The sequence below is a fragment of the Chaetodon trifascialis genome, chromosome 6 (assembly GCF_039877785.1).
Source record: "Chaetodon trifascialis isolate fChaTrf1 chromosome 6, fChaTrf1.hap1, whole genome shotgun sequence".
Classification (NCBI taxonomy): Eukaryota; Metazoa; Chordata; class Actinopteri; order Chaetodontiformes; family Chaetodontidae; genus Chaetodon; species Chaetodon trifascialis.
Window position 1 is genome coordinate 6715482 of NC_092061.1, and position 27041 is coordinate 6742522.

A 27041-nucleotide genomic window follows, 5' to 3' on the forward strand; every position below is an offset into this window, starting at 1 on the left:
TGAGTGCAATGAAATCCTTCTGAGCGTTGCACTTGCTTTCACCAACAGTTTAGCTTTCTGCCTTTGGACCATGCTGAGGCTGAATGCATTCCTCAGGCTGACGCTGGCAGGTGTGTGCCTCTCACGAGAGGAGCTGGACCAGCGTGGACCCTCAAGCCGCTCCATCTGGCCTTCATCACGGGCCTCAAGAAACAACAGCTGCTCTCCTCTGTGCTGTGGAGGAGGGAGAAGCGTGGGGTGGGTGAGGTTGGCGCTGCACGCCGTGCCTGCGCTCTGCAGGCGTTCACTGTCTGCCTGCAGGACCCTCATCCATGTGGCACTATCAGCTCTGTGCAGTGACTCCGGACCCAGCGTGTCCACCGTTAGGACTCTGTGTGGCTGCATCAGGTCACTACTGTCCATCTTCCAGACTGTGACCAGTTACTCTGCACAGGTACTGGGAGTCTTTTGGGATGCGCCGTCACTCATAAGCAGCCCCTGAATGTCTCCTCTTTGCATACAATGTACAGAAAACATGAAACTAACCAAATATGATTTGCAAACTTTTAATATCATTCCAAATGCGAGCCTATGAATGGATTTCTACTGTTTTTATTTTAATAAAATAATTCTGAAATATTTGCAGCCTGCTAATCAAGCACAATATTTGGCATCATTGTCAGGATGTGTGGGACTATGACGAGCATGAACAACCTTTTCAGCGAATGAGCTCAGACACTCAAAAAGGGAAGTACATGACACTTTATTGCATCAGTTCCACTAACACAAAGTGCCTCCCACTCCCTCAGTAGCCCAACAGATGTTGCTAGGATTCAGTGCAGCTTCCTTTTGTCAGTGCCTCCAGTCAAAATCTGCCGTGTATGTGGGTTACAGAAGTACCAACATTGTCCAGTTTTCAAACCCTTCCACTGGCTCAGAAGAAGCTCAATGTTTGGGAAAATAAATGCAAAAATCGAGTTAAGGCTTGATTACAAAAGCAAGATAAATATGATAAACCGAAAATATGTGATGAAAACAAGCAGCTCTTATTTCTTCACTACAATAAGTGTGTGTGTGTCTACAACGGCACGCTTTCCTTGGCTTTTGAAACAAACATTTGAGATCACACACATGCACGCACGCATGCACGCACGCACACACACACACCTGGCATCTGAGTTTAATAAACATCTACAGTCTGACACTCTGCCATAAAACTGTGTAATTGCCCCCTCTTCACAGCACACGAGCTACCAGCATCAGTTCAGGTTTGGCTACAAAAGAAAATGCAGGATCAACATATAAAATCTATGTTTTGGTTTACTGCCAAAGCCACTGTAGAGATTTTTGGTTTGACAGGACATGTCAAATTACAGTAATATTCACATTTTAGATCAAAGAGTAACTTCAATAATATAAAATTACCTTCTTAAAGACAAACAAATATAACAAAAGAAAAAAAAAAGAACTGCTTCAAATGGTCCCAATATTGCAGAAGTCGTGGTGGCAGGGCGCGGGCTGGCGACTGGGTGCAACTTCTACTCTACAGGTTCGCTCTTCGTCTCGCTTGAATTACTTCAGTTTCTGGTTTAAATGTAAACTGGAGTCTTTCTACTGAGGAGTGAGGCAACCGGGTTTAACACAAGAATTAATCACTTAATTGTGCACAAACAGCTTTAAAGCACATACAGTAGAAATGGCAAACACAATGTCGCGCTCTGGCGCGGGGGGCTCAGTAAACGAGGCGTATTCTCGTTAACTGAGCTGACTAAGACCAGGACAAGCTATTGCAACCTCCCCAAGCACACACAGTAGTGTATTCACAAGCTTTTCTGTGATCTAACTGCTGCTGCTCCTGCTGTGAATTCTGTGTCCTCAGAAGAAAGTCCAAGAGTCAAATCTGGCGAACTGTGCTGCAATTATGTAGCGGTGACCTGTGGCTTGGAATGATTTAAGACTCGTTTACTTCAACTGTGGAGTGAAGACACTTCAGATGATTAGCTGCCAAAGAAAAATATCCCAACTAAACTACAAATCATTGCAGTAAAGACAAAAAAAAGAGCCAGCGAGGTCTTTAAATCCTAACTTCTGTCAGTCAACAGCTTTAACATCAGCCCCAAGATGCTCCCAGTGAGACTAATCAGCACAAATATACAAGGAGGGCTTGCTCACGAGTTATGAGCATGCATGTGAATAAACCCAAACAGTCAGTGTCAGCTGCTTCACAAACCCACAGAGTGATGAAGACGATGTGAGCGCCAGCCCAGGCCGTGCCATCTCGGACAAAACAACCTCTCTAACAATAATACGACAATGATGCCAAAGGTTTCTGACAAAATAGACGGTGAGATACAGATAATATACAACAGTGAGATACACGACTGTTGAGTAAAAGATTAAAAAGAGCCGTGACACGAGACACATAAACGGAACGTTGTCTTCTCTTGGTTTCTGTGTACAGACGCTCCCTCGCCGCCTGCTTGAATGTGTGTCTGCCAGGCTTTTGTTGTTGGGTGATGAACGGTGCGGCTCACTCCACTGTCACGGACTTGGCCAGGTTTCTTGGACAGTCCACCTGTATTCAAACAGAAGAGGTCATTTACTGCATGACAAACAGCTGTATGTATGGTCGACAAGTATTGAAGGAGCTCTGCTGCTGACGAAGCGTGTTTTCACATCTACAGTTTGCTAAATCAGTTGATGAGGCAGGAACAAGAAAAAGGTCCTGCAGGAGGTCCACTGGCCAAATACAACGTACTACATCTCATCCAGACCTGACCGCGACTCATTCTCCGTCTAGCTGCTAGTATCTGCTCATCTTCACAAACAAGCTGCTCCGCGGTTTATTTGGGTCCAGACCGAGACCAAACTCTCCCTCACACGGGTTCGATTGATGGCTCATCACTCAGATTTCATATATTTGAGAAAAAAAAAAGGCAGGTGGGCGTGCGATGGAGCTGCGTGCAGAGAAATGTTTGCTTCTCTGTCAGAGCAGCAGTGCGCTCTGGAACGGCTGTGAGTACTTATTGACTTAAAAACAAGAGCTAACTGGGCTGCGCTGTCAGGTCATCTCTCTGAAGTGCTCCAAAAGCAGCATCAACACTCGCTATACTTTCATGCTCTACTTCAGTTAAGCTGTTTACTTTGACCTTTGTCGTTCTGTAGTACAGCAAAGCCAGTCAAGTATACAAAAGGAACAGCTAGTCCAATCTTGTTTAAATTGTGGTCTAAAAATGGAGAAAGAAACAATAAAACTGATCCACTAATAACACTCATAGCTGGTGTTCTGTGCCAGCAGGGTTTTTTGTTATCTGACGTCTGAATTTGTGCTCAGATTGAGGTGTTTACATGTACAACCCCACTTCCAAAAAGGCTGGGACGCTGTATGAAACATAAATAAAACAAAATGTGATCACTTGCCGTGCCTTTCTCACACATACTAAAATCAGCACAGAGACAATATATTGAAAGTTTGAGCTCATCAGCTTCTTTGATTTTTGTAAATATCTGCTTGTTTTGAATTTGACATTTCAAACACATTGAAACAGGAGCAGCTAAAGACTGAGGAAGTTGTGGAATGCTCCAAAAACACCTGTTTGGAGCATTTCAAAGGTAAACAGGTTGATTGGTAACAGGTGAGAGTATCATGATCGGGTGTGAAAGTGCCATCCTGGAGAGGCTCAGTGAGGATAAAGCGCGGTTCACCACTTTGTGAACACACGATTGGATGAAGGATGTTACTACATGAGCTCAGGAACACTTCAAGAATCTGCTGTCAGTAAACAGGGTCTATTTGCGAATGTCTGCATTCTGATTTTATTTACATTTCACACATCGTCCCAACTTTCTTTGGAGTCGGGGTTGTAATTGTAAACCTCACTATCACCTCCATCACAGTGTTCTGAAATAACAAAGTTTACTCAAAATCAGACGTGTCAGAAACACAATGACCTGCATATATAAACACTGCATGTTGTTTATTTCTGGCTTGAGTGCACAGCAAGATAATCAGGCCCACTGAGCACAGTGCAAAAACACAACTCCAGTATAATGAGGTGCAGCATCTTTTCAATGTTTCACCTCTAAATGTCAAAATAATTTGTTCTCAACTTTCCTCCACTTAGCTGAACAGTGTGTGTAAACACGACGCTGAGGGTTTTTCGTCAGGATGACGACTGCGGGCGCAAAAGGGTGAGAAACTCTGTTTGACAGATGAGGTAATAAATCTCGTCTGGCAAAACAGCCCATTATCATCTAGCCTGAAGGGGCGGCACTTACGTCGTAACCTCGGAGCACAGCCAGGTGGAAGGACAGCAGCTGCAGCGGGATGACGCTCAGGACGCCCTGCAGGCAGTCCACGCAGTGAGGCACTTTGATGGTGCGGCTGGAGTTCTTGATGGTCTCGTAATCGTCTTTGTCACAGATCACAATGGGGCGGCCCTGTAAATCAAAGAAAATCCACTGTAAGCATGATCCCAGTCACACAAGGCTGAATCTGAGAAGTACCTGCCCGCCCGCCGCCGCTTTTCTCAGCTGATTTTCACACCTCTTAAACCCACATCTGCTGCACATTACTAACAGCGGTGATGTCACGCTGAAGTGACCCCTCCCTTGTATTTATTGAAGTGAAGGATCAGAGGTGCAGCACAGACAGGACTGTGAAATTTAACCTAACGAGCAAAATGCGCTGCTGTCATCAAATGTTCAGCAAGTTTAAAATGTAAATACTGAACTTGAGATCTGAACATCGGACGTTCTCGTTCACCGCGACAGCACAAAAGTAAAAGAAAGATCACATGTACAATCAAAATTCAAATGAGTCGATCAAAGCAGCTTCTGCAATGGGACGTCGTACATTTATATAGTGTCGCACATTAGCTTCTGTGTTTCCTGAGTATAAATCTGCAGGGTCAATTTGTGCTGAAACAGGATATGTAAGACTGGATCATAATCTTAGGGGGAAAAAATAACATTTATGACACAGTGCCCATTCCATTTGATTTTTTGGGGTGTGTCTATAGGTCTTACCTGGCGGGCTACAACCTGCTGCAGGGCGTTCTGACATTTGATGTAGGTGTGGTCTCTCATGATGATCATGATGACCGGCATGAGTTTATCCACCAGGGCCAGCGGGCCGTGTTTCAGCTCTCCGGCCAGGATGCCCTCTGAGTGCATGTATGTGATTTCCTTGATTTTCTACGTGGAATTAAAAACAGCCACAGGTGAAGAAAATCTCAGTATATGCTGTATATATCCATCTCTGTACTTACACTACTTTGCTGAAAAGAAGGCTGCACTTGCTCACCAGCGCTCCTTCCAGGCAGGTAGCATAGTGGTAGCCTCTGCCCATGATCAGCACGCTCTTCTGCTGGTACAGCTCTGTCGCCAGCTTCTGGATCTCATCATCCAAACTGAGGACCTCCTTAATCAGATCTAACACAGAACAAGAAGGACAGAAAAACAGATATGAGTGAGGATTTTTTAGAAAGTGGGATGAACAAAACTAAATCCTGAATTAAACACTGGGCCAACTTTCTGCTGCTGTCACGTGGACTCATAATGATGGACAGGGAGCGGCAGAGTGGCCAGACGTTCTGCATTAGTTTACCATTATAGATATGCCATCATATGCTTTAGATCCAGAGAAGCATGCGAGCGCCTACAGCCAACAGCTCCTCCGTCTCATCACTAGGCTTCCTCTTCCAAGAGGACTGTTTGCACAAACTACAAACACTAAACAGGCTTTGGATGTACTTGATCTTTCCTCTCAGGGCTGCTTTTCCATCTGTATACATTTTATTCTCACCTGTGTTAAGGATTTCCCTGTCTGACCCAGAATACTGGTGGCTTGTTTACCTGGGAGCACTCTCAGGCCCTGGATTATCTCACGGCGTCTGGGCTGCACGGAAATCCTGTCATCGCACATCAGGAGTGCAAACATGATCAGCGCCACAAACTGGCTGGTGTAGGCCTGCAGGGCACAGAGTCAGGAAAGCAAAGTATGTGTTAATATTATCTGAGTCATCTTTTTACATTATGTATCCACTGACTGATAAACAGCTGTTCGAAGACGAGTGCATGAACAAAGAGATGCTCATAAAACTTCCAAGGGACACTGCGATATTACTTGCTGTGACCTGTTTACTAATGTTACAGTAGTTTTCCTGTTTAGCAGCATAGTACTGAATACAAAAGCAGCAACCAGATCCTGACTTGAGCCTCTCTTTCAGTAGAGTCCTGAGTCTGGGCTTCTTGTCTCCCAGAGAACTCCAGCTAATAATCTGCACCAGATGACACATGGCAGGAGAGGTGGGTTTCAGTACACGCCAAGCAGAATTAAAATGCATGCTGTTGAGCTCAGTCAAGCTAACGCTGCTCATCCTGGAAAACTTTGTGAGCGCACAACATCCCATCAGAGAGCACGCTCTCGGATCGCTCACGAGCCCAGCACATCAGAGACTCCACGCCTGTCGTCATCACCGCCCACTCCCTCTCTGTTCCTTCATCTGCGAGCACGTTTGGAGGCCTTCCATGCCCGTTTGGGGGATTTAATCAGCGCTCGGGTGAAGCCAAGTCATTTCACGGGACCCTCCAGACTCAGAAATGCCTGTGTCTAGAGCCAAGAAAATAGCTGTAAAACCTTTGGGCTGTTTTTTTTTCCCTGACAGCACGCTAACCACAGTCCCTCAGAACTCTGACAGGCTGCACTGTTGGGTCAGATGTGGCAACATATTTAATCCACACATAGTAAACCGTGGTGTTTTTCTGTGTTCATGTCACCAGCTTTTGTCATGCAGAACTGTTACCATGCAAAGATGACCACCCTTACATTCAGCTGAAACACGAACAGCTTCCCCTCACGCAGAAAGCAAACTTTGTAACCCTGTAAATTCCCCATGGATACGAACGGTAATGGTGATTCATGAAGGCAGTCTTCTTCCATTTACTGTCAGCTGACCCGCCAGAAGGATTTGCCTTTTGATAGCATCAAAGTATTTTGCCTCAAGTCTCAATTTTTTTCCATAAATCCTGAATATGATCAGAGGAATTGGAAAATAAAAACTTTTCTTCTTCCCCCCCCCCCTCTCTCCCAGTCCACAAAAAACCCTCAAATTATCATGAAATGTAGGAAATGGAAGCCAAGTAGATGAATTTGGACTCATTTAGCATTTGGGTGCGATACGCGTTCTCCAGGGAGTTGATGAGCTCGGTTGTGCAGCTTTTGGTTGAGCTGGGTGTGGGGATGTGGCCCAGCCAGCCAAGCAGTAAATGATGGCGTCTCTGAGGCGTGCTCTGGGGCTTTGGAGCAGCGCGAGAGTCGCCGAGCCAAGCCCAAGGGCTGGGCCAGGGAGGGACCTGCTGCACTCTCTCCCCTCTCTCCTCACTAGCTGGGGCTCCACCACCTCTCTGCTCTGCTCCCAGTCCAAACTGGCAAATCCTTCTGGTTGAGAGACGACGGAGGGGGGGAGAGGCAGAAAACCAAGATCCTAGCTTTACATGAGTTGAGATGAGAATATCAGGCTTCTTCAACTTCCCGTGGGATCAGAGTGGAGGAAAATGTCAGCTTCCAAGAGGCGGGACCAGACTCACAATGGAGTTTTCATCTGGGTTCCATTCAGTGCCGGTGGGCGTCGAGTTCATTTATGAGATGATGCAACAAATTGATGTACAGTTTCTTTGAGCTCAGTATAAAAGACACAGACACGTTTCCTCTGACTCAGGGCCATCTGTCAATGCAAATATTTATGGTGTGATTGGATGTGACGTACGCCTCCTAACTCTGATGAAAATGTGGCAGTTCTCACTCGTTTGTGACAACAATGAATTCAGTGGGGGTGGGTGAGTTAGTTGTACCTGGAAAAGTACATAAAGTGCTTCAAAGTGCTTCTTTTTTTCCAACTAACAGTTCAAAACTGAAACATATCCACCTAAGAGGACTAAGAAAATGAGAAAATTAAAAACTGACTTCAACAACTGACCAAACTTTAATTTTCTCTTGATCAACTAATCATTTCAGGTAGTGACAGTACATTCCACATATAAATATACCCCCTGACACAGAAATGATTCACGTGTCCTGTTTGTGTCTTAATGTAAAAACATTATAGACTCACCTTGGTGCTGGCTACTCCGATCTCAGGGCCGGCGTTGATGTGGACTCCGCAGTCGGTCTCCCTGGAGATGGAGCTGCCCACTGTGTTGGTGATGCCCACAGTCAGAGCTCCTCTCTCCTTACAGTAGCGCAGGGCCATGAGGCTGTCAGCAGTCTCCCCTGGAGGGTTGGCATTAAGGGAAAAACATAACAGTTGACGCAATGCAACAATAAAATGATGCTGATTTATGAGATGCTCGGAAATAGCTTTTGCACCATATGGGCCTCAGATTTGAAACAGCTTCACAGAACGACCATCAAAGAAATATCACACATCTTGCAAAAAATAATATCACCCACAAAAAGACCCCACACACATTCAGAAGAGAGCTGCAGAGCAGAATATGCACAGAAAACTCAACTGCACAAGTCTGAATTAACAATTTGCTCAGACTCAAGCTGAGCACAAGAAAAATCAGGAAGAGCCAGAATGGCTCCCAGGGATGGAAAGTGGAAGACAACCGGGGAATGTGCACTCGATCAAGGCCAAATGGCACCAGCCTTCCCACCTGACTGGCTGATAAAGAAGCAGACGTCGTCTCGGAAGACAGGAGTGTTCCTGTCCAGGAAGTCGCTGGCCAGCTCCACCATGACAGGCAGCTCGGTCAGCTCCTCCAGGACCTGACGGGTCTGGGAAAACAACAGAGCACGGCTCAGCATCATTCTGCTAAAACAAGCCAGCCGAGCTGAAGAGCAGAGAGCGTGCCAGCGCACGAATCTCACACCTGTGTCCACAATACAGACATCACATTTCCCACCAGTCCGACGAATTCAAGGTGGGTGGCAATACACGTTTCCATTATGTGCATTTACACCGAAGGAGAGAAAGCATTCGGTTAGCTGCTACTCACCGCCACGCCGGCATGGTAGCTGGTGCCGCATGCAATGAGGATAAGTCGCCGACACCTCTGGATCTCTTTGATGTGGTCCTTCAGTCCACCAAGGATCACTGAAAAGCAAATCGAACAGCTAATCCATCATCCTGCCACCTTATTTCCCACCTCATTGAGGAAAGGCCCAAAAAACAGCCAGTGAGAAGTCACATATTTTTTTTTACATTCATGTAGCTCTGTTAAAGCTATTCAAGCACAAATTTTAGCTTGGATGTCAACTGTTTTAAAACTGAGATTAATATGAGATGCAGATTTGAAGGTAACTGACATAATCATATGTTCTTATGTGCTTTCCTCTTCCGAAATCCTGAACTGCAGACATGAGTTTAAGCACAAAGGCATTGGTGGGTGTGTTATTACATGAAAGCTCCTCTGAGAATAGCGAGCAGACCCCACTCTGACCTGTGTTGTTGTCAAAGTTGACTCTCCCTCTCATGGTGTTGACCACAGACTCCGGCTGCTCAAAGATCTCTTTCTGCATGAAGGAGCTGTAGTTGCCTGTGGTGGGAGGATCAGAAATCAGGGGAACATTTCCAACACTATTTAAAAAAAAAAAAAAAAAAAAAAAAAGGTAAAGGCCTCTTAAGAACACAGTGATGGACTTTTTATAAAGTGTGAGTCCGCATGAGGCTGTCTGTGAAGGGTCTTGTTGACTCACATTAAGTACCTGAAAATGCAAACCACAGCCTCCGGGAGGAGCAAGAAAAGTCTTTACAGGGTTTCACTGATAATCAGGCTCTCCTGGAAATTTTTTTTTGTTGCTTTATTAACATATTCAGAGCCACGGGGTCGGGCACCCCTTAAACGAAGGAAAAACAAGCATGAGACATCAAGGAGATAGTGTTTTTCCATCAATAATAAACTGTGACACTGAAATATGCGAGCGTTTGTCAGCCTGCCTCTGACAGCAATTTGGGTCATGAGAATTAGGTTATTCAGCAGAAAGGCTCCAGAAACTGAAACGGAGGAGAGAGGCTGAGTAATGACAGGACCACAAAGGAATGTCGAGACCAGCCAGCGTCAGTTTACCTCTGCCCTCTGCTGGACTACTGAGGAAGAGTCAGCAGAGGAATAAAGGTTACTGTGGTTTACTAACATATGATATATTTTTTGTTTTGGACTGTTGGCTGGATAAAACAATCTGTTTAAAAGACATCACTTGGGATCTAGGAAGTTCTGATGGATGATTTACACAACACTACTACTACTACTACTACTACTACTACTACTACTACTACTACTACTACTACTACTACTACTGCTACGTTTTAAGTGTTCATCAGATTAAGCAATAATGAAAACACAGCCCAAGTTCCTTCAGAAGAGTAGTTTATTGGCTCTCCTGATGAGAGTTAGATGATTCTCATGTGGGATGGGTAAATGATGCTACAGCCAGTTAGCCATCTTAGTTTAGCTTAGCTCAAACACTGGAAACAGGAGGGAACGGCTAGCCTGGCTCTCGCAGAGGGTCCAGCACCTCTGAAACTCACTTATTAACACATTAACACATTTGTTTAATATGCATGAAAAGCGAAGTCTAAAAATCTACAATTCAAGGTTTTATGGGGGTCATGTGCCTGACTATTTCTTGGCTGGGACCAGTAACTTTGTGGAGTCTCCAATGGTTTCCTGTCAGCTGGTACCAGCCAAGAAACAGTCTGGTTCATAACCACCACTTCAAAGGTGAACTATAATTTTAAACATTGTTTTATGTTATAAAGGTAGCATAAGCATATTTCTGAAAATGTTAAACATTTTCTTTAATTTGGGGAACTCGTTCTAAAAAGAGCTATAATTGCTCTAAATACTCTGAGATTAAAGCTGAAATTTAAACTTTAGCCTAATGAACCTTTAATTTCAAATGCTGTATGCCGGAGCAGAAAGCTAAAAACAACACTATAAAGTGCTTCATCGTCCTACTACAGACTGACTGCACAATATGTGAACTCAGGCACAAAGAGGGAAGGTGAGGGTGATAAAGTCCTGCAACTCAGGGGTCATTTTAATGGCAGCGGCTTCCTGCAGGGTTGTAACTAGATGGATGATAACAAGGATGGCTGCAGGGCTGGACGTTAAAAGCCAGTTCAGCTAAATAAGCAGCCACTGTCCCATTAAGACTTACACAATAATAACAGGGTTCAGGACAAAATTACAAGGCAGAGCACCCATGATATATTAGCAAATACGTCCAGGGGAAATGAATGGTGGGGAGAATATGAACTGAACAAAAGCTGACCTTTCACTCACCCTTCATGATCTGCTGAAGCTCCATCTGCAGGGTCTGGACGGCGCGGGCTGGATAGTCCCCGGCTGTACGCTTAATCCTGTGGATGGACAGTCGGCCGTCCATCACGGCGGCCACATCGTCGTCCTCCAGGAAGATCACACGGTTTGTGTGCTCAATCACTGCGCTGTTGTGACGAGAGAGGTGGAGCAGAGACATCAAACATTTGATTCACAATCCACAGAGAAAGCTGACACGTGTGGAACTGTTTCATAGAGAATGGACGCTGTAAAGGTGGATGCAAAGACACCGGTATGTGCTTGCCTTGCATCAGATGCAAAGTAGTACTCCACAGCTTTCTCATCCACAGGGAACAGGGAGGTGTCCTGGTCTGTCCTGGGTAGGGCACTGCTGCCCTTCTTGTCTTTACTAGCTGAGGAGAAAAGAAGAAAAGAAAAACTGGGCCTCAGTCACACTTCTGCAACCACACGCAGACAAATTAGACCAAAACCAGAAACTGAAACTTACAGGAGCAGTAGACCACAGGAATATGATCCGTAGACAGCTTGTGATCGCTCCTCACTCCCATCAGCAGGGGACTTCCCCTCCTGCACAGCAACATTTGTCTGAGCCAACAACCCCTTTATCTGCAGTAACTAACAACTGTTTGACAGCATCAGTGGGAGTGTACCTTGTGCCAACTGCCTCTCCGGGGTAGTGCACACTCTTGAAGACCAGAGCAAAGGCTCCCTCCTGGCAGGTGGAAGAACAAACACATCAGACAGGCTCTTTTATCAGCTGAAAACGTCAGGAGCAGAGGTGTGCATGAGCAGGTCCTTACCAGCTGCTGGGTCACCTGCTCCACCAAAGTAGCGAAACTGATGTCCTCATTCTCCCGGTTGTCATACATGTACTTCACCAGCTTGGCGATGCTCTCTGTGTCAGTCTCTGACTCAAACTCGTAGCCTTTGCTCTCCTGTGGAGGCGGAGAGAGAGTTAGTCCTGTCACCCGTCAGCAGGATGGAAAGACATCTAGAATAGTTCATGAAAGATATTTGCTCACCAGGAATTTCCGCAGGTCTTTGTAGTTGGTGATGATTCCATTGTGAATGACAATGAACTCTGAAGACCAGAAAGATTATCTTAAACTTTACGATATCAAGATGCATGCACCCAGGTTAAAAAAGGGGGCTATTGTGTAATACAAGGTCAAAAGTTGTGCTGTGTGAAGCGATTTATCCTTCTATTTTAAATACAACGAACCATTTGTCTTGTCAGATCTATGTGGATGGCTGTTAAGCGGGCTCGGTACACCGTGGGTGGCCCAGCGGGTGTGAGCGATGCCGATGTGTACATCAAACTCCACATCCAGGTCCATATCCTGCTGTTCTAAAGGTCAAACAAACACAGCACACAAAATATTTAGTATCCCAGGATAAGTCAAGGCTCCATTTGTTGACTGACTCTCGTCAAGAGAAGAACTTACTGTGGATCTCCTCATCAAGAACCTTCACTTTTCCACGTTGCTTGATCAGATGGATAGATTTGGCATTTGACTCCCAGTCTTTACCATTGCCGCCATCAATTCCCACACCTGAGAAAAGTCAAAAATAAGAAATGGCATGAGACTTACAGTGATCACAAGCCCTCTAGTATCAACAACACTGTGGTTGTATTACCAATTTGCAAATAATGTCATGTTTTGTTTTTTTGTCTAATATCAGTGCAGATCTCCAACGTAACATGCTGCTGACAACTGTATGGAGAAAACATGTAAGGCCTGCGTGGAATGCAAATGGAATGAACATCATTCTTGCTTTGTTTTCCTAACTCATTAGAACAAATTAACAAAACATGTACTTATGCTGCATGAACGTTAAATTCCCACCGATCCATGTGGTAATAAAAAAAACTTGAACTTGAACCTTGCCATTGGACACCACTAAAAATATTATCAGCAACTTGGTGGCATTATCAGAATAACTGTCCTGCTGGCAAACAGGACAGGAACTTGAAGGAAAGTGGCCTGATTAAAACAAAACAAAAGAGGGTGTGTTGGTGATATGAGCCTTTTCAATCTCTCTCTCACCGGCTGAGTCATAGCCACGGTACTCCAGGCGTTGCAGGCCTTTGAGGAGGATCTCAAGGATCTCACGGCGAGTCCTTGGCACATGGTAGTTGAGATAGGCAAAGATTCCTGGAGAGAGGAGAAAAATGTCAAGATTCAGTGCTGTGTTCTTCTTTCAAAGTCAGCTTAGACGTGCAACTGCACACGCAGATCGATTGAACTGCCTGCTAGACTGGTGCATCCTGCGCGAGTTAATTCACCGCTTAATGCCGTTTGCAGCTCTGGTATCGCCCAAATGAGTGTACACCACTGCATGCAAATTTAAGAAACAAGACACAAAGGGCTTGGTGACTATTATTCATTACTCTAGACAAAACTCTTGAGACATGAAAATCAAAAATCTTTACTCGCTTTGTCATATCGTCACAATTCAACCGACAGAATTTGATACATAATAATACAGAATTTCTGATCTACACTTACGACAAAAACAAATGACCTTAAGTTATTATGCCATTAAGTTATTATGTTAGTAAGAAACGTCGAAGCGGCACAAGTATTAGTGATGTCAACCTCTAAAACTTAGGATTCCATATTGAAACTATGGTAGGTAAAGCCTGAGAAACCAGTCTTACAAGAGAGGTTACCGCACTAGAAAAACAGATGATGTTCTTCTGACTGGGTACTCCTAAACAGACCTGCTTACAGACAATGGGGTTTATCTATAGACATGGAGTTTTGCAAGCTGACACCTCCTACCTAGTAAAGACGTGGAAAAGGAAGTAACTGTTCCAGAAATGCAGCCTGGTTTTGTGTACAACAGTGATGACACATCAAAACTATCTTTATCAAAAGGCGTTCACTGAGAGCTGCTTGTGTACAGTTACAAAACTGACTTGAATACTACTATGGTACCATTTCAGGACAAAAATCAATACTAAAGCAGTAACTGACAAACTTCAGCTATAATCAGCATGTCCTCCTGCAGAGATTCAGCACAAACAGCCAGTTCAATCTTTCTCCAGCGAGTAACTCACACTGACAGGACCGTCACCTTAATTGGCCAAGGGGGAGGCCTGAAATACAGCTAAGCACTGAAAGATAAATGCAAATACAGAGCCAGAGGGCTGCCTGGTTCAACAGAGCATTCATTCAGAACAGCAGGTGATCCAAGAGGGTGGTGAGGGCCCAGTCGCTGAGGGAAAATGTTGCAACAAGAAGCTGAAAATCACATGATTAAAAAGAGTAAAAGTTAACCGGAACAAAGCAGCATCTGACGTTGACACTATATAGTAAAAGAAGAGCGTTTGATTCCATATCCTAAGAATAGCAACTAGTCTATCTGGTCTGATTAGTGTACTCAGATTGTTGTGACAGTGATGGGAGACAGCGAGGCATTATCAGTCAGTGTGTGAGAGAAGGTAACAGATTGAGCAGAATCTCAATTACATTTCCCAAACTGAGCATGACCCAGGGCAGTATTTTCCAGGTACTCAACAGTTAAGGCTCTGTTAAGGACTTCGGTGGCAAGGCAGAAAATACATGCAGTGTTTATAGAAAATACTGCAAAGCTTTATGTTGTATGGCTACAATACACCACAGTTCATTCACATTCAGGCCTGACTAATCTGAACTGTTAACCAATGTGATATCTTCCCTCAATGCTTCCATCAGCCGGAAAAACGACTTTTGCTGGTTTTATGTGACCAGACAGTGAATCTTTCCTTGTGAAGATGTCCAATATTTCCAACATTAATGCCCCAGCAAACTGTTTCTATTGCAATGTCTGAAAAGACACCGACAAATAAATGCCATAAAAAAGCGAAGTAATGGGAATATGTATTTCCTGGTTTAGTGGAAGCCACGCGCGCGATGCATCTGGCTCACGCACGTGAATATCACCAGTTAAACTGGAACACTGTGTTAATAATTTACGTTCAAGCATCGGCACATCTATCCATATTTTCATTTTTAAAAACAACAACAGGAGGAAGACTCCCGTTAATACATTATGTCAATATTAAGTCGCAGTTAAGTCAAATGATTTAACGCTGAATGAACAAACCAGTAACTAACGTTAAGGTTTCGTGGAAAGTTACGCGATGGACGTATCGTTACCGCAAAGCACGTAAACTGTCTCATGTTAGCAGGAAGAAAGCGGGATAATTTTAACGTTACCCACAGATGTCGACATTCCGCTAGACACTCTTACCGTCAAAGCACACTGTTAGCACGTACAGTAAAATGAGACACCGGCAGCTTTATATCTGACAAGCTAACAGCATCAGCAGCACCAGCTCATCTTCGCGAAGTCAGGTTAGCCACCCCTAGCTAATTTCAACAGCTAATTGCACCTTCAGCCTAAACTAATGATGCTAGCTTTATTTCCAATTTGATTTACTCGCTGTTCTGACAAGGAGGGAATAAGGTAAATGTTTCAATGAATAATATAAATGTAGAATTTATTCAGTACTCACCACACATGTCTACAGCTCTAGTGCCAGTTACAGCTACTCGGGTAGCTGGGAACGCCTGTCACATAAGCTTCGCCCCATTCTGGTTTCACTGAATCAAAGCCAACCGGCTTCTTCCATGGCGCCGTCTCATTGGTCCGGAGGCGTGTCAGTCACTTGTACCCAACAACGCAGGCACTCCTGACGTGGCACCAGGATGCGGATCGTGGGCAGGATACCCAGCAGACCCCGCTGCTACCTTAAAACCAACATCACTGCACTACTCTGGGCCTGCGCTCCCTACCGCCTGTCTTTCAAAATCTGGTGCAGCATTAGAGCTAACTGTCCGTTACTGTTAAGATTAATTGACTAATAATTTATCAGTGTCTAATGAGAAATGCACGTAAAGCTTTTAAGAGAAGGATGTATCCAAGGCTTAAATAATATGTCTGACGTCTCTCTGAATTTTTCTGAATATTTTTAAAACTCCACAACTCTGAATCTTATCTCTCTAAGCTATAAATACTATGTCAAAGCCAGTCTGTTCTGCCAGGTGTGGAATACTGGTGGAGAACACTAAATCCATTTTGTCTTAAAAAATACAATTAAAATGTAACTTAATAGTGAGCGATATCTAGCAAAGGTATTCTTATATGCCTACACTGGAAGAGGCTTGGAACAAAGCATGATCCTGTAATATTATGCACATAAACTATTCAATACACATACACAATATACTGACATATTAGGAGGCATAGCAGTCTTAAAATATTTCAATAAACTTTATTTATATACACACACACAGTATACATATTTTAGCCATAAAGGCTGTTTTGACTCAGAAATGGTGTAACAACATGAAACAATAAATACATTTATTTCAGCTCTGCAGTCATCAGTTTCTAAGACTCCGCTCTTCTGTCCAGGCTTTTAAAATACTGCCAATGTACATAAAATACCGACCAAATCAATAATAATAATAACGTGAATGAATGATGATGATGAGTTCTCTCACACTGCTATGTGATACACTGCCTCATTTTATTGGAGCTATGGCTTGCATTATGTGACTGGGGGAAGGGAGGAATGTGAAAATGTGGTTCTGGTTTCGGTGTAGTTCAAACTTGAGCGGCTTCCTCCTCCTCCTCGTCCTTCACCTGTGCAGAAAAAAAAAGTTCAGCCAACATTTTCGAGTAGCATGGGCTTTTTCCACCACTTATTTTCTTTCATGCAATTTTATGTGTGCAGATTGGAGCTGGCAATTATGTGTAATAATAATGCATGTGCCAATATAGACAGTTATCAAGTCATGTAGAGTCTTTCTAAAAGTCCTTCTAAAACAAAACCCCTATTCTGCACTATAAGTACAAATCAAGTTATCAATTATGATAAGTGTTCATCAATGTATATAGTTATCAGATACACAGAAATTTCTGTTCAAGCCCTTACTATGACCTAAAACACAGCAAAATGAAAAGAATATTGATGAAGAGGTCAGAAAGCAGATGCATGCATCACTGCAGCTAAATTAAACGGCATGTGTACGACTTATCCTCTGGCCGGAGAACAAACCTGCTCCACTGATTCAACTTCAGGGACATAAAACTGCAGCATGTTTTGGATTCCACTCTTCAAAGTAATAATGGAACTGGGACAACTGGTGCAGGAGCCCTGCAGCTTCAGTTTAACGATGCCATCTTCAAACCCCCGATACAGAACATCACCTCCATCCTCCTGCACTGTTGGCCTGGGGAAGGAGGGCATCAATGAGTGTGGGAAAAGAACAGAAAGACATGAAAATAAGGAACAGATGCTGATATTGGAGTGTGCCTTCACAGTTACCTTATTCGAGTATCCAGCAGTTCTTTGATCATAGCAACTACTTCATCATCGTCATCTGATGGAGCTGAAAAGAAAAAAAGTGGAGATTCCTTGACATTCACATACATCTTGCCCTACCAGTTCCTTTTATTTCAGTGTTTTGCCCTGCACAGCTGACTGCAATCATTACCTGTATCCTCACTAGGCTTGCTGTTCTCACTGACAACAGGAAGTCCAGAAGTGAAAAAGTCCATAATGGCAGCGAACACATCGGGCTTGATCACTTTCCATTCCATATTTGCATCAGACTAAATGGTGAGAGAAAGGAAACGAGTTATTCCAAGCAAGGACATGACAACATGCCACACTATGACTACATAAGTTGGACTTGGTGGTTTTACCTTTGATATGGTGATGAAGTCTGGGCCCAGGAACACACCCTTGACTCCATCAATCCTGAACAGCTGTCTGAAAACAACACAAAACATTACTGAAGTTTCTTATTTATTGCGGCACATAGTTTTTCCTTTAGAACTGTTTACACTGAAAGGTTTAACGCTCATTCAGATTTAAAGTTCAGACAAACAACCACAATAACAGAATCAATTCATGTACTGGAGGACACACTGTGTGTCACACGTTTATAAGCACTGCATTGGACAGACAGAGGAACAGTGTGCTCAGTTTTAATGATAACATGAGGAACACACTTAGCAAGAACTGAAACTTATTTTTTGAGAGCAGGCATTGTTTTGGTTCTCATGTCACTGGTGTGGCAGCTCAGGGGTGACTTGTCAAAGACAAGTAAAGGCATTTATTACTCTTTTACTATTCATTCAGGAGCATTCTATTTAAGAAGTCATATACCTGGCTAAGGGTGAACAGTGTGCGTCACGAGGGCTGGCAAAATTCATTGTTCCTGATTCAAGGACTGTACGACCGGGCAGAAACTTTAGACTGTTTGGATTTGGTGTGTCCTGCGTCTGAACAAACATGGTCCTCCCTGCAAAGAGACAAAACACAAAGAGCAAGAATGTAACATCAGTCATTATATAACGTTTCCTCCAAGTTAGAGAGAGACACAGAGATACTGCCAGTATACAAACCAGGGACAACCCAGTGAGGGTTTTGTGGCCATCTGTGAGAGACTCCTGTGTTATGTGAAGACCAGTGTAATCCAGCGCACTGACATCCACTGCCTGCAAGACTGAGACTACACATAAGAGATTGAAAAGGTTACTACCAATGGTGTGGATATTATTGTATTTTAATGCATTCAAGTGTACAATGCTTTAATGTTGCAGCTGGTAAAGGTGCCACTAATTTTAATTATTAATGTGTAATTGTGTATTATTAATGCAAATCCGCAAAGTGATTATTAACACAAGTTGTCATATAAATGTAGTGGAGCAAAAAGTACAATAATTCCTTTTAAAATGTAGTGAAGCATCAGTATAAAGTAGCAGAAAATGGAAATATTCAAGTAAAGTACAAGTATCTCATAACTGTATTTAAAACCAGTGTAAGTAAATGTGCTACGTTACTTTCCACTACTAGTTACAACAGCTAAAATCACACTTCATGAACAAATGCATGCTGCTAAAAAATCTGAATATTCAGTTCTCATGCATGCCTGTTTCATTTCCTCGCACTTGTGGATGTGGCAGAAACAGATTCAAGAAGGAACCAGTTGAGTGAGACTAATCTACTTAAGCCCTTTTGTGCACAACACATAATTCCTTTGCAGAAGAAGTAATACAGATTGTTACATGGTTCTTGCAGCACATTATTATATTGACCTCACTTGTCAAAAACCCAAATTTTTCAACTTTGAATAATAATGGATTAATTAAGATCTCACGACACACATCAACTCTTATCAAAAATCGCACAATTAGTTAACTAAGTGTGGCTAATTATTGCAGGTTAAATAAACCTATATCTGAAAGTTCCTAGTTAGTCCATTTCCTGTCAAAAACAGAAGCAAACTCCAAACAAATCTATGATAAAGTTCTAAAAATGCAGTAAGAGAGGGATAACACAGAAATATACCTAGTATCACTAATATAGTACTATACTATAGTATAGTTCAGTTCAATCGTACCAAAGTAATATCAAATAAACTGCGAAAAGGCCACTGTTACAAATCAATGGAGATAATTTTGACAGACTTTTTTTTTGACTGACAGCAGTTTTGCCAAAAAAGAAAAAAAGAAACACTGCAACGTCCAGATGCGTACATTGACTCAAGCCTGTCGTCAACTGATAATAGGATTATTATGTGTACTTAACTCAGTTAAATTTGAAATAGAAATGCTTATAACACGACATTAAAGAGCCATTTTTGTGTCAAAAAAGCTTTAATAACTGACTGTGTCAAAACTGCACATTCATCCCATCACTCTGCTCTGAACAGTCTGCGTCACTCGTACTTAGCTAGCTAGCCGCTAATAGCTAACGTGAGCCGGACGCTGGTATGAAGAGGTCTATGCATTCACACAAGTAATAAAACCGCAAAGTGAGAAAACATTGCACTGTCTCAACTAACAAAGAGTTAAACTTACGGGCGAGAAAGTCTTGCTGAAATGCCAAACAACCTGCCGACCTGTCTGTAAGTTGCCATGTTTATTATGGTTACTTAAACAGAACGGAAGTGCCCGGTCTACTTTGCGGAAGTGACATAATATTATTGTACGTTTGGTAAAACCTTCCCCTGACACCGAGCGATCTGCTGTACTTAAACGCAGTTTTGCAAAAGCTTTTGGAAATAACGTTAAGCTGCGTTGAAAATGCCGAGCGGTAAAAGCTTTAGGAGGAGAAGGGACTCGTCAGATGTGGAGGAGGATGAAATAACTGAAGAATTAAGGTAAAGTACTTTACAAATGTGATCTAGATTAACGTTATGTTAGCTAGCATAGCCGACTGCTCGCTACATCACAGTAAAAAACGATAACTACCCATTTATGAACGAACTTCGTCGTTGGTCTTAGTATTTTTGTCAATATCGTTTGGAATTAATGCATATTTCTTGGTCGTTTAGATCAAAAGTAGAAGAGGCTAAAGAGCTTCAAAGTTTGCGGAAACGGCAGACCGGAGTCAGGTAACGTGAATGTAACGTTTGCGATACTGTTTCTCAAACAATGAAGAAAACACACGAAACACATGAAAAATAAATTGACACTCAAATTTCCTGTTTCCTGTATAGTGTGACCGCCCTGTTGGTGGGAGAGAAACTGCCGCCAGAGGCTGAAATTGATGTAAGTAGAATTTTTTATTTTGAATTAATTGGGATGAACCAGAATGAACCGTGTAATGTTTGACCATTGAAATAAACATTTCTCACAGAATGATCCTTTTAAACTGAAGACTGGAGGGGTTGTGGACATGAAGAAAGTCAAAGACAGGAATAGAGACATGTAAGCAAACCTGTGTCTGCTTTCATTATTCTGATGCACTTTCTATGTACTGGTACAAAATGGAAAATGTGTCATCACATTTGACACTTATTTGACCCAAAGATGACCTCTGTTCCACATGCAGGACGGAAGACGAGACAGACCTCAACCTGGGCACCTCCTTTTCAGCTGAAACGAACAGAAGAGACGAGGACGCGGACATGTATGTCTTCTTTTTCCAGTTGTGACACACATGTACACACACACTGCACACACCCTCCCTCTCTTTGGCATTCAGGATCTCAAACCTCAAACAGAGCCTCCATTTCTTCATGCATATATATACATGTTGAACACTTATATTCAACACTTTATCAAACTATGGAGGGCCAAAATTCTTGGTTTGGATCAGTCATTTAAGTTTAAAAGCTGAGTGAATTTCCTTCAATACTTCTGCAGCACATATAGATTACATAAAATACAAGACTAATCTGACACAATTATGGATACTCGCACACAGTTGTGCTTCCCAAAAACATTTTAAAATCTAATTTTTTTCTGCGAATCAATCCTCACAGGATGAAATATATTGAGACGGAGCTGAAAAAGAAGAAAGGTTTGGTGGAAGCCGAGGAACAGAAAGTTAAGGTGAAGAACGCGGAGGACCACCTGTATGAGCTGCCTGAGAATATCCGAGTCAATTCTGCCAAGAAGACGGAGGAGATGTTGTCCAATCAGATGCTGAGCGGGATTCCTGAAGTTGATCTTGGCATTGAGTATGTATAGAAGACTCTCAAAATGATCGCGTTGGTTGTCTGAGCTGAGAAAGCATGTAACTGTGATTGCTTGTTTCTGCGATTCCTTTCCCAGCGCAAAGATAAAGAACATTATCTTCACGGAGGAGGCGAAAGCCAAGCTTCTGGCAGAACAGAGGAACAAGAAAAAAGACCACGGCACATCGTTTGTACCCACCAACATCGCTGTCAACTACGTCCAACACAACCGCTGTGAGTTCTGTCAGTCTGTAAATGTTGGGGGTCTAAATGGTGAGAGGACACCAGAGGTTACTGAGGTGAATGGATGGTGAAATATCTAAATGTCTTTTCTCAGTCTATCACGAGGATGTGAATGCACCACAGAGGCACCACAGACACAGAGAGGAGCCCAAAGCAAGGCCACTACGTGTGGGAGACACTGAGAAACCAGGTCCAGAGGGTAAGAGGCTGCACATCCATGCACTGTTCCTCATGGTGCACTGAAACAAAGGAGCACGCAAAATTGTTTATTTGCAGCATTTATTGAAATAGTGTAATATTTGCTTACTGCTCTTCCGAAGGCTACAATTTAATTTCTAACTTGTCGTGTTACTCCACAGCATCGTCACCACCAAACTACCGCAAACGTCCAAACAACGAAAAGGCCACAGATGATTACCATTATGAGAAGTTCAAGAAGATGAATCGGCGATATTGAGGAGCTGGATGTTTTTTGTTTTTTTTTCTGGATTATTACTCAACTCGATGTCCATCTTTATTTTCTTAAATAACTGTTAAGGAGAAGGCAAACGAGGGAGCCAGATCTTTGTAAAGGTTGTAAATATCTCCCTGTGGCTACGTGTACACAGTACATTTGCTTTGTGATGTTATGTTAAAAGGAGAATTCCACATCGCTGAGGAGATCATGTGGTTCAGGATCGTCTGAAGACCGGGGACCAGAATCCGTTAATGCATGGTGCTGAGCGGTATTCCTGCTCTGAACTGTGAGAGATCTGCGTCTTAGTTCACTTCAACTCTTGACCTTTAGTTGGAGAATTGTGTTTTTAGGGCTTTTAAAAAAAACAGATTTGATTAAAAACATAAAACCACATGATTGAAGTTGTTCTTTAATGTGACCAGTGCTCAGAGGTAAAAAAAGAAAAAAAAAAAAAAAAAAAAAAAAGCAGAAATAAAACATTACAAAAAACATACTAAACAAATGTAAGAAAACACACCTAAGCCAAGTCCAACCTAAGAATATAAAAAATGAGTACTGGTATTTAAATGCCGCAAAAGCTCATGAAAAATTCATTAAGTCGTCTGCATTTTTATTTAGCTGTATTGTATGTACAGCACATAAGCCAGTGTATCAAAATGATTCAGTTAATTTCAGAAGCCATTTAAACTGACAGGATTGCATCTGATATGTTTTGGAGAAAACTGTTCTGATTCTTACGAGCTTTTCAGGTGGTTCTTGTTTATTTTACTCTTTTTTTTCCTGATACCAGTTAATGCAAAAGAAATCCTCAAAGATTTTGTCCGTAACACGGTGGCAGACCTAATCAGACACGAGTTCACAATAGCCTCATTTCCGCGACAGGTACTTCTTTCAATGCAGAATGTCCCGAGTTGCACATGTGACAATTCTCTCTGACCAATCAGTGATGTGCAGTGTTTGAGCTCCATCCTTTAGAAGCGGCTCAACTTGCTTGGAACCTCGACAAGGTGATACTAAAAAAAAAACAGAACCCGGTACTGTCCACAACAGGAACGGTCCCACGTGAGTCGAGCCATAGCACGCCATGAAAACGAGGCAAATGCGTGATGGAAACTAAATGAGCCAAAACCACTGAAGTCCAAACAGCACAAGCATTCCAATCAGTGTCCACGTTCCTCCTCACGGTTTCTCCATAGAGGAGGTCCCGTGTCCGTTGAGGTGGTGCTGGGGGTTTGCCTCCTGTGAAGGAGGTCCCTCCGCGTCCTCTCGGTCACCCTGGGTAGAGCTGCAGCTGCTGCCTGGGGAGGCCCAGCTGTCTCGCCGGCGGTAGGCCTCACACAGTGGCAGATCAGTGCTGTCCCACTGACTGTAGCTTTGTGGAGCGGAAACCAGTAGGAGGCAAAGAGTCAGCGCAGCACAGAAAGAGAGGAGCAGACAAGAGCGGCAGGTCAAAATAAGCACATTCATACACGTAGAGGAGCACATGAGGGCACACATGCGATAGAAGCATGGAGGTTATGCAGAAGCACTGGAAACTGGATCAATGCGTAAAACAGCTGCGTATCGCTAGATGCTGCAGTCAGACGTGTGACGTCTCAACTGATTTCAAGTTCAGCAAAAAGGTGCAATTAGTTGCTGATGGAGGAGAAAGCAGAGCGAGTGCAGTGAGGAAGGAAGGCCCACACCCAGCATGCTCCGAACAGGGCTGAGAGACACTTCAATGCTTTCTCACAGAAAACAAGACAAACTACTGCAGTGCTTTGTCTCTGCTTTATTTCTTAATCATTCTGGGTCTACTGGAACAGCTGGCACAAACTGGTACACATGGACAACCACACCATGTGTGATGGCGTGCATGGTTACAGCTCGAGTCACGTGTGGTCTTAAAGGACGGAATCAATTAAAAATACCTAATTACCTTTACAGAAAATCTATTTAAGAGACTGTCAGAAGCTTCAGCTTTGACCTTAAATAAATAAGAAGCAGTCATGTCTAATTTTACAGTCTATATCATCGTTAAAATCTACCATTTATGTCATCATCATTACATTTAGGATTTAAATATCATATATAAATAAACTTACATGAACAGCAGATTTATATAAAAATTATATTCAGATATAATTTTAGTTATTTCAATGTGTAATTCTTCTAAAGGGAGCTCACTTTCTCTATAAAGGGTTGTGCTGCAATACCCAGAAGCCTTTTCACAACCATCCAACAGCTCATCTGTAGATAAAATAGCATGTGCTTCTAATTCATGGATTTTAATGAACTGGTCATTAAAATATTTTAGTTAGCAAAGGTCACGCTGCTGACATTTCACTGCACCACCTCTCCCATGTGCCTGAAAACATTCGTGAAAACCTCTCTCAAGCCTGTTGGATGCTGCAGACCAGGAAACTGAGGGTCTGATCACCACTTAGAAATAAACCCAGCAGAAGATCAACGCCAATGCTTTCTGCTCTCAATTATGAATTGTTTCCTTGTCACCACCAGAAAAGCCTGCTGGCTTTCATACTGCATCAGTAAACTGCATCAAAGACCTGAAAATACATGATGAACTGCGTAGTTCAACAGCTGCGTGCATTTACACTGCAGATATTCAGTTGTACACTCCTTTAATGCTGAAGTCCTCTCCACTTTGATCAATTATGACACTTCAGAGAGCAGGAAAAAGTCAAGGCACTTACTAACCAGCAACAACATGAAGTCATTTAGTGCGATGAGCTCCATCACAACGACCCTCAGCAATGCTTTGTGTTGATGAATGGTGCCGTTTTGATATGACGATGAGATAAATTCAACCCAAAAGGCGTCACGATTAGATGCCGGCAGAAATAAAGGCTTCCATGGGCTCAGCAGTGAATGGTAAAGGTGAGACAGTACATGGTGCTGGGCATGGGACAACAGAGGGGCGGTGGGATGGGGGCAAGTATGAGCCTACTTGTACCTGGAGGAGTAATATTCTTCCTCTAGCTCATACAGGTCGATGGCGATCTCGTCGCGGAGCGAGGTGAGCTTCTTGTCACACTCCTCCTGCAGCGAGCGCAGCTGCTGGTTCTGCAGGCTGATGGCGTCGTTCACGGAGGGAAAGTCGTTCAGAATCAGGAACTGCTTCAGATCAGACACGAGCTTCATCAGGGACTCGCCAGCTCGCACCTGATTCAACAACACAGGAAATGAGTTAGAACGATTATCAGATACTAAGATAATGTCTACGAGTCCAGACCATGCCTCAGTGAAAGGGCTGTGAAGCATTTCATCTTTTATGATATGAATAAAACTGAATAGAAATATAAAAAGAAATACTGCAAGTTGTAATACTGTGACAAATGGAACAGAAATGCTTAACATGGTGAACAATTAAGGGAAGATATACAGCTATAAACCTTCTAAAGCAGACAGCAGATTCAGTGTATGTCTACACTTAATTTGATTTCTCTAAAGCTGAGCTGCTTTTGAAGCAGATGTAATTGCTTCCACTCACAATGTTGGCTGCTCTGACGTGCATCTCATAGTGGTCCTGCTCTGCTTGGGTTGCTCTGGAAACCTGTGTCTCATCCTCAATCTGGAGGAAGAAATATTAGATATTACTCGTGTGTTTGGAGGGAAAAGAGAGAAATAGTTAGAGAACAGACAGGAAACGAGAGCGATGCTGATAACCGGTAAGGAAGATTTGTGATATTTCCAAACTTTCAATCAGATGTAATAAACACAGAGCATCTTTGTACCTTCGCTGTTTTGATGATCTCTGTGAAGTTGTCCAGGATGGACCTGATGTCATCCTTCAGTCTCTTGTTGTAGTTCTGCAGCAGAGTCTCTTTGCTCTGAGGGAGCACTCTCTGAGTAGCCATCGTGCTCAGAAAAGGCAAAACAGTGTCTGATACCTGTTCACATTAAGATAGAAATCCATTAAAGTTTGGAATAAAAAGACACAGCGGAGACAAAACGTTCATGAGCGAGTAGCTAGCTAGCATGAAAAGGCGCGTACTTTCAAAAGAGAAACGGGCGAAAAAACGTGAGTTACGTGATTTTTATCCGTGTAAAACTGCACAAATATATCCTAATATACATTCTGAGCTGTTAATTACTTACCTTTTACCGCATACTTTGTAAACAGTGTTGTTATTATATAAAACGACAGCTCAGACGAAGCCACTACATCGGTTCCGCCTCCTCTTCTTCTTCGTGATGTTTAATGGCGGCTAACATCCGGTTTGTCTGTGTACTATCGCCATCTAGCGGATAATTATTTATGTCACACCGCAATAATAAAATAACGTTTGTGAGAACGATTTTAAAAGGTGGAAGACCTACATTCTTAAGTAACGACACAAAAGTATGATCTGAAGATTTTACTCGATGCATGTAAGCAGCAGAAGGCTTCCTGTCAGCCCCTTATATGGTAAAACTGGATTATTATTGTTGATTGTATTAACATAAGCAGTATTTTAATTCTGCAATTGGCCAAGGTCATGCTATAAACAACTTTATGAACGTGCTGTAAGTAAAGCCTAATCCTGTATCGAGTTGTATCCATGACGAAGTATGTTTCAGTGTAGATAAATAACTGCGAGAGC

General features: G+C 42.9%; 4 protein-coding genes across 5 annotated transcripts; 1 reads left to right on the plus strand and 3 right to left on the minus strand.

Annotated features, from left to right (window-relative positions):
• Positions 1-529: 529 nt before the first annotated feature.
• Positions 530-15861, minus strand: gfpt1 (glutamine--fructose-6-phosphate transaminase 1). Its single transcript, XM_070964404.1, has 19 exons — positions 15794-15861; positions 13338-13445; positions 12735-12842; positions 12512-12637; positions 12312-12370; positions 12090-12224; positions 11940-12001; positions 11777-11856; positions 11573-11681; positions 11272-11435; positions 9427-9522; positions 8983-9080; positions 8641-8761; positions 8094-8251; positions 5836-5950; positions 5285-5412; positions 5008-5175; positions 4258-4419; positions 530-2554 (listed from the first exon to the last, which is right to left on the minus strand). The coding sequence occupies exons 1-19, from the start codon at positions 15798-15800 to the stop codon at positions 2510-2512; spliced, it is 2049 nt and encodes a 682-aa protein (XP_070820505.1). The 5' UTR covers positions 15801-15861; the 3' UTR covers positions 530-2509.
• A 671-nt stretch (positions 15862-16532) lies between these two features.
• Positions 16533-20257, minus strand: nfu1 (NFU1 iron-sulfur cluster scaffold homolog (S. cerevisiae)). Its single transcript, XM_070964449.1, has 8 exons — positions 20155-20257; positions 18697-18797; positions 18458-18593; positions 17992-18058; positions 17781-17898; positions 17612-17675; positions 17342-17516; positions 16533-16926 (listed from the first exon to the last, which is right to left on the minus strand). Exons 1-8 carry the CDS (start codon positions 20211-20213, stop codon positions 16888-16890), a joined length of 759 nt encoding a protein of 252 aa, XP_070820550.1. The 5' UTR covers positions 20214-20257; the 3' UTR covers positions 16533-16887.
• Positions 20258-20292: 35 nt separating this feature from the next.
• Positions 20293-22859, plus strand: c6h9orf78 (chromosome 6 C9orf78 homolog). Its single transcript, XM_070965157.1, has 9 exons — positions 20293-20456; positions 20631-20690; positions 20796-20847; positions 20936-21006; positions 21131-21208; positions 21564-21761; positions 21856-21992; positions 22096-22200; positions 22361-22859. Exons 1-9 carry the CDS (start codon positions 20380-20382, stop codon positions 22456-22458), a joined length of 876 nt encoding a protein of 291 aa, XP_070821258.1. The 5' UTR covers positions 20293-20379; the 3' UTR covers positions 22459-22859.
• On the minus strand, positions 22274-26664 carry med22 (mediator complex subunit 22). 2 transcript variants are annotated; one of them, XM_070965158.1, is made up of 5 exons: positions 26557-26664; positions 26193-26348; positions 25949-26029; positions 25412-25620; positions 22274-23830 (listed from the first exon to the last, which is right to left on the minus strand). In XM_070965158.1, the coding sequence occupies exons 2-5, from the start codon at positions 26313-26315 to the stop codon at positions 23638-23640; spliced, it is 606 nt and encodes a 201-aa protein (XP_070821259.1). In that variant the 5' UTR covers positions 26316-26348; positions 26557-26664; the 3' UTR covers positions 22274-23637. The 2 variants fall into 2 exon arrangements, with proteins under 2 accessions (XP_070821259.1, XP_070821260.1); XM_070965159.1 differs by lacking the exon at positions 22274-23830 and having other exon boundaries at positions 25282-25620; positions 26557-26658.
• Positions 26665-27041: the final 377 nt, after the last annotated feature.

What these genes read in the sequence shown, in the direction of transcription:
- gfpt1 (XM_070964404.1), bottom strand. An exon ending in AGCAGGTGACCCAGCAGCTG is followed by an intron (nt 12,002 to 12,089) that starts GTAAGGACCTGC and finishes TCCACCTGCCAG; the next exon opens with GAGGGAGCCTTTGCTCTGGT. An exon ending in GCTTCAGCAGATCATGAAGG is followed by an intron (nt 9,523 to 11,271) that starts GTGAGTGAAAGG and finishes CTCCCACCACAG; the next exon opens with GCAACTACAGCTCCTTCATG.
- c6h9orf78 (XM_070965157.1), top strand. Translation starts at nt 20,380, where the DNA reads ATGCCGAGCGGTAAAAGCTTTAGGAGGAGAAGGGACTCGTCAGATGTG. An exon ending in CGCCAGAGGCTGAAATTGAT is followed by an intron (nt 20,848 to 20,935) that starts GTAAGTAGAATT and finishes CATTTCTCACAG; the next exon opens with AATGATCCTTTTAAACTGAA. An exon ending in GAAGTTGATCTTGGCATTGA is followed by an intron (nt 21,762 to 21,855) that starts GTATGTATAGAA and finishes TTCCTTTCCCAG; the next exon opens with CGCAAAGATAAAGAACATTA.
- med22 (XM_070965158.1), bottom strand. Translation starts at nt 26,315, where the DNA reads ATGGCTACTCAGAGAGTGCTCCCTCAGAGCAAAGAGACTCTGCTGCAG. An exon ending in AGATCATCAAAACAGCGAAG is followed by an intron (nt 26,030 to 26,192) that starts GTACAAAGATGC and finishes TTCTTCCTCCAG; the next exon opens with ATTGAGGATGAGACACAGGT. An exon ending in ACGTCAGAGCAGCCAACATT is followed by an intron (nt 25,621 to 25,948) that starts GTGAGTGGAAGC and finishes TTGTTGAATCAG; the next exon opens with GTGCGAGCTGGCGAGTCCCT.
- nfu1 (XM_070964449.1), bottom strand. Translation starts at nt 20,213, where the DNA reads ATGGCAACTTACAGACAGGTCGGCAGGTTGTTTGGCATTTCAGCAAGA. An exon ending in TCAGCAAGACTTTCTCGCCC is followed by an intron (nt 18,798 to 20,154) that starts GTAAGTTTAACT and finishes GTGTAGTCTCAG; the next exon opens with TCTTGCAGGCAGTGGATGTC. An exon ending in AAGTTGAATCAGTGGAGCAG is followed by an intron (nt 16,927 to 17,341) that starts GTTTGTTCTCCG and finishes TTTTCTGCACAG; the next exon opens with GTGAAGGACGAGGAGGAGGA.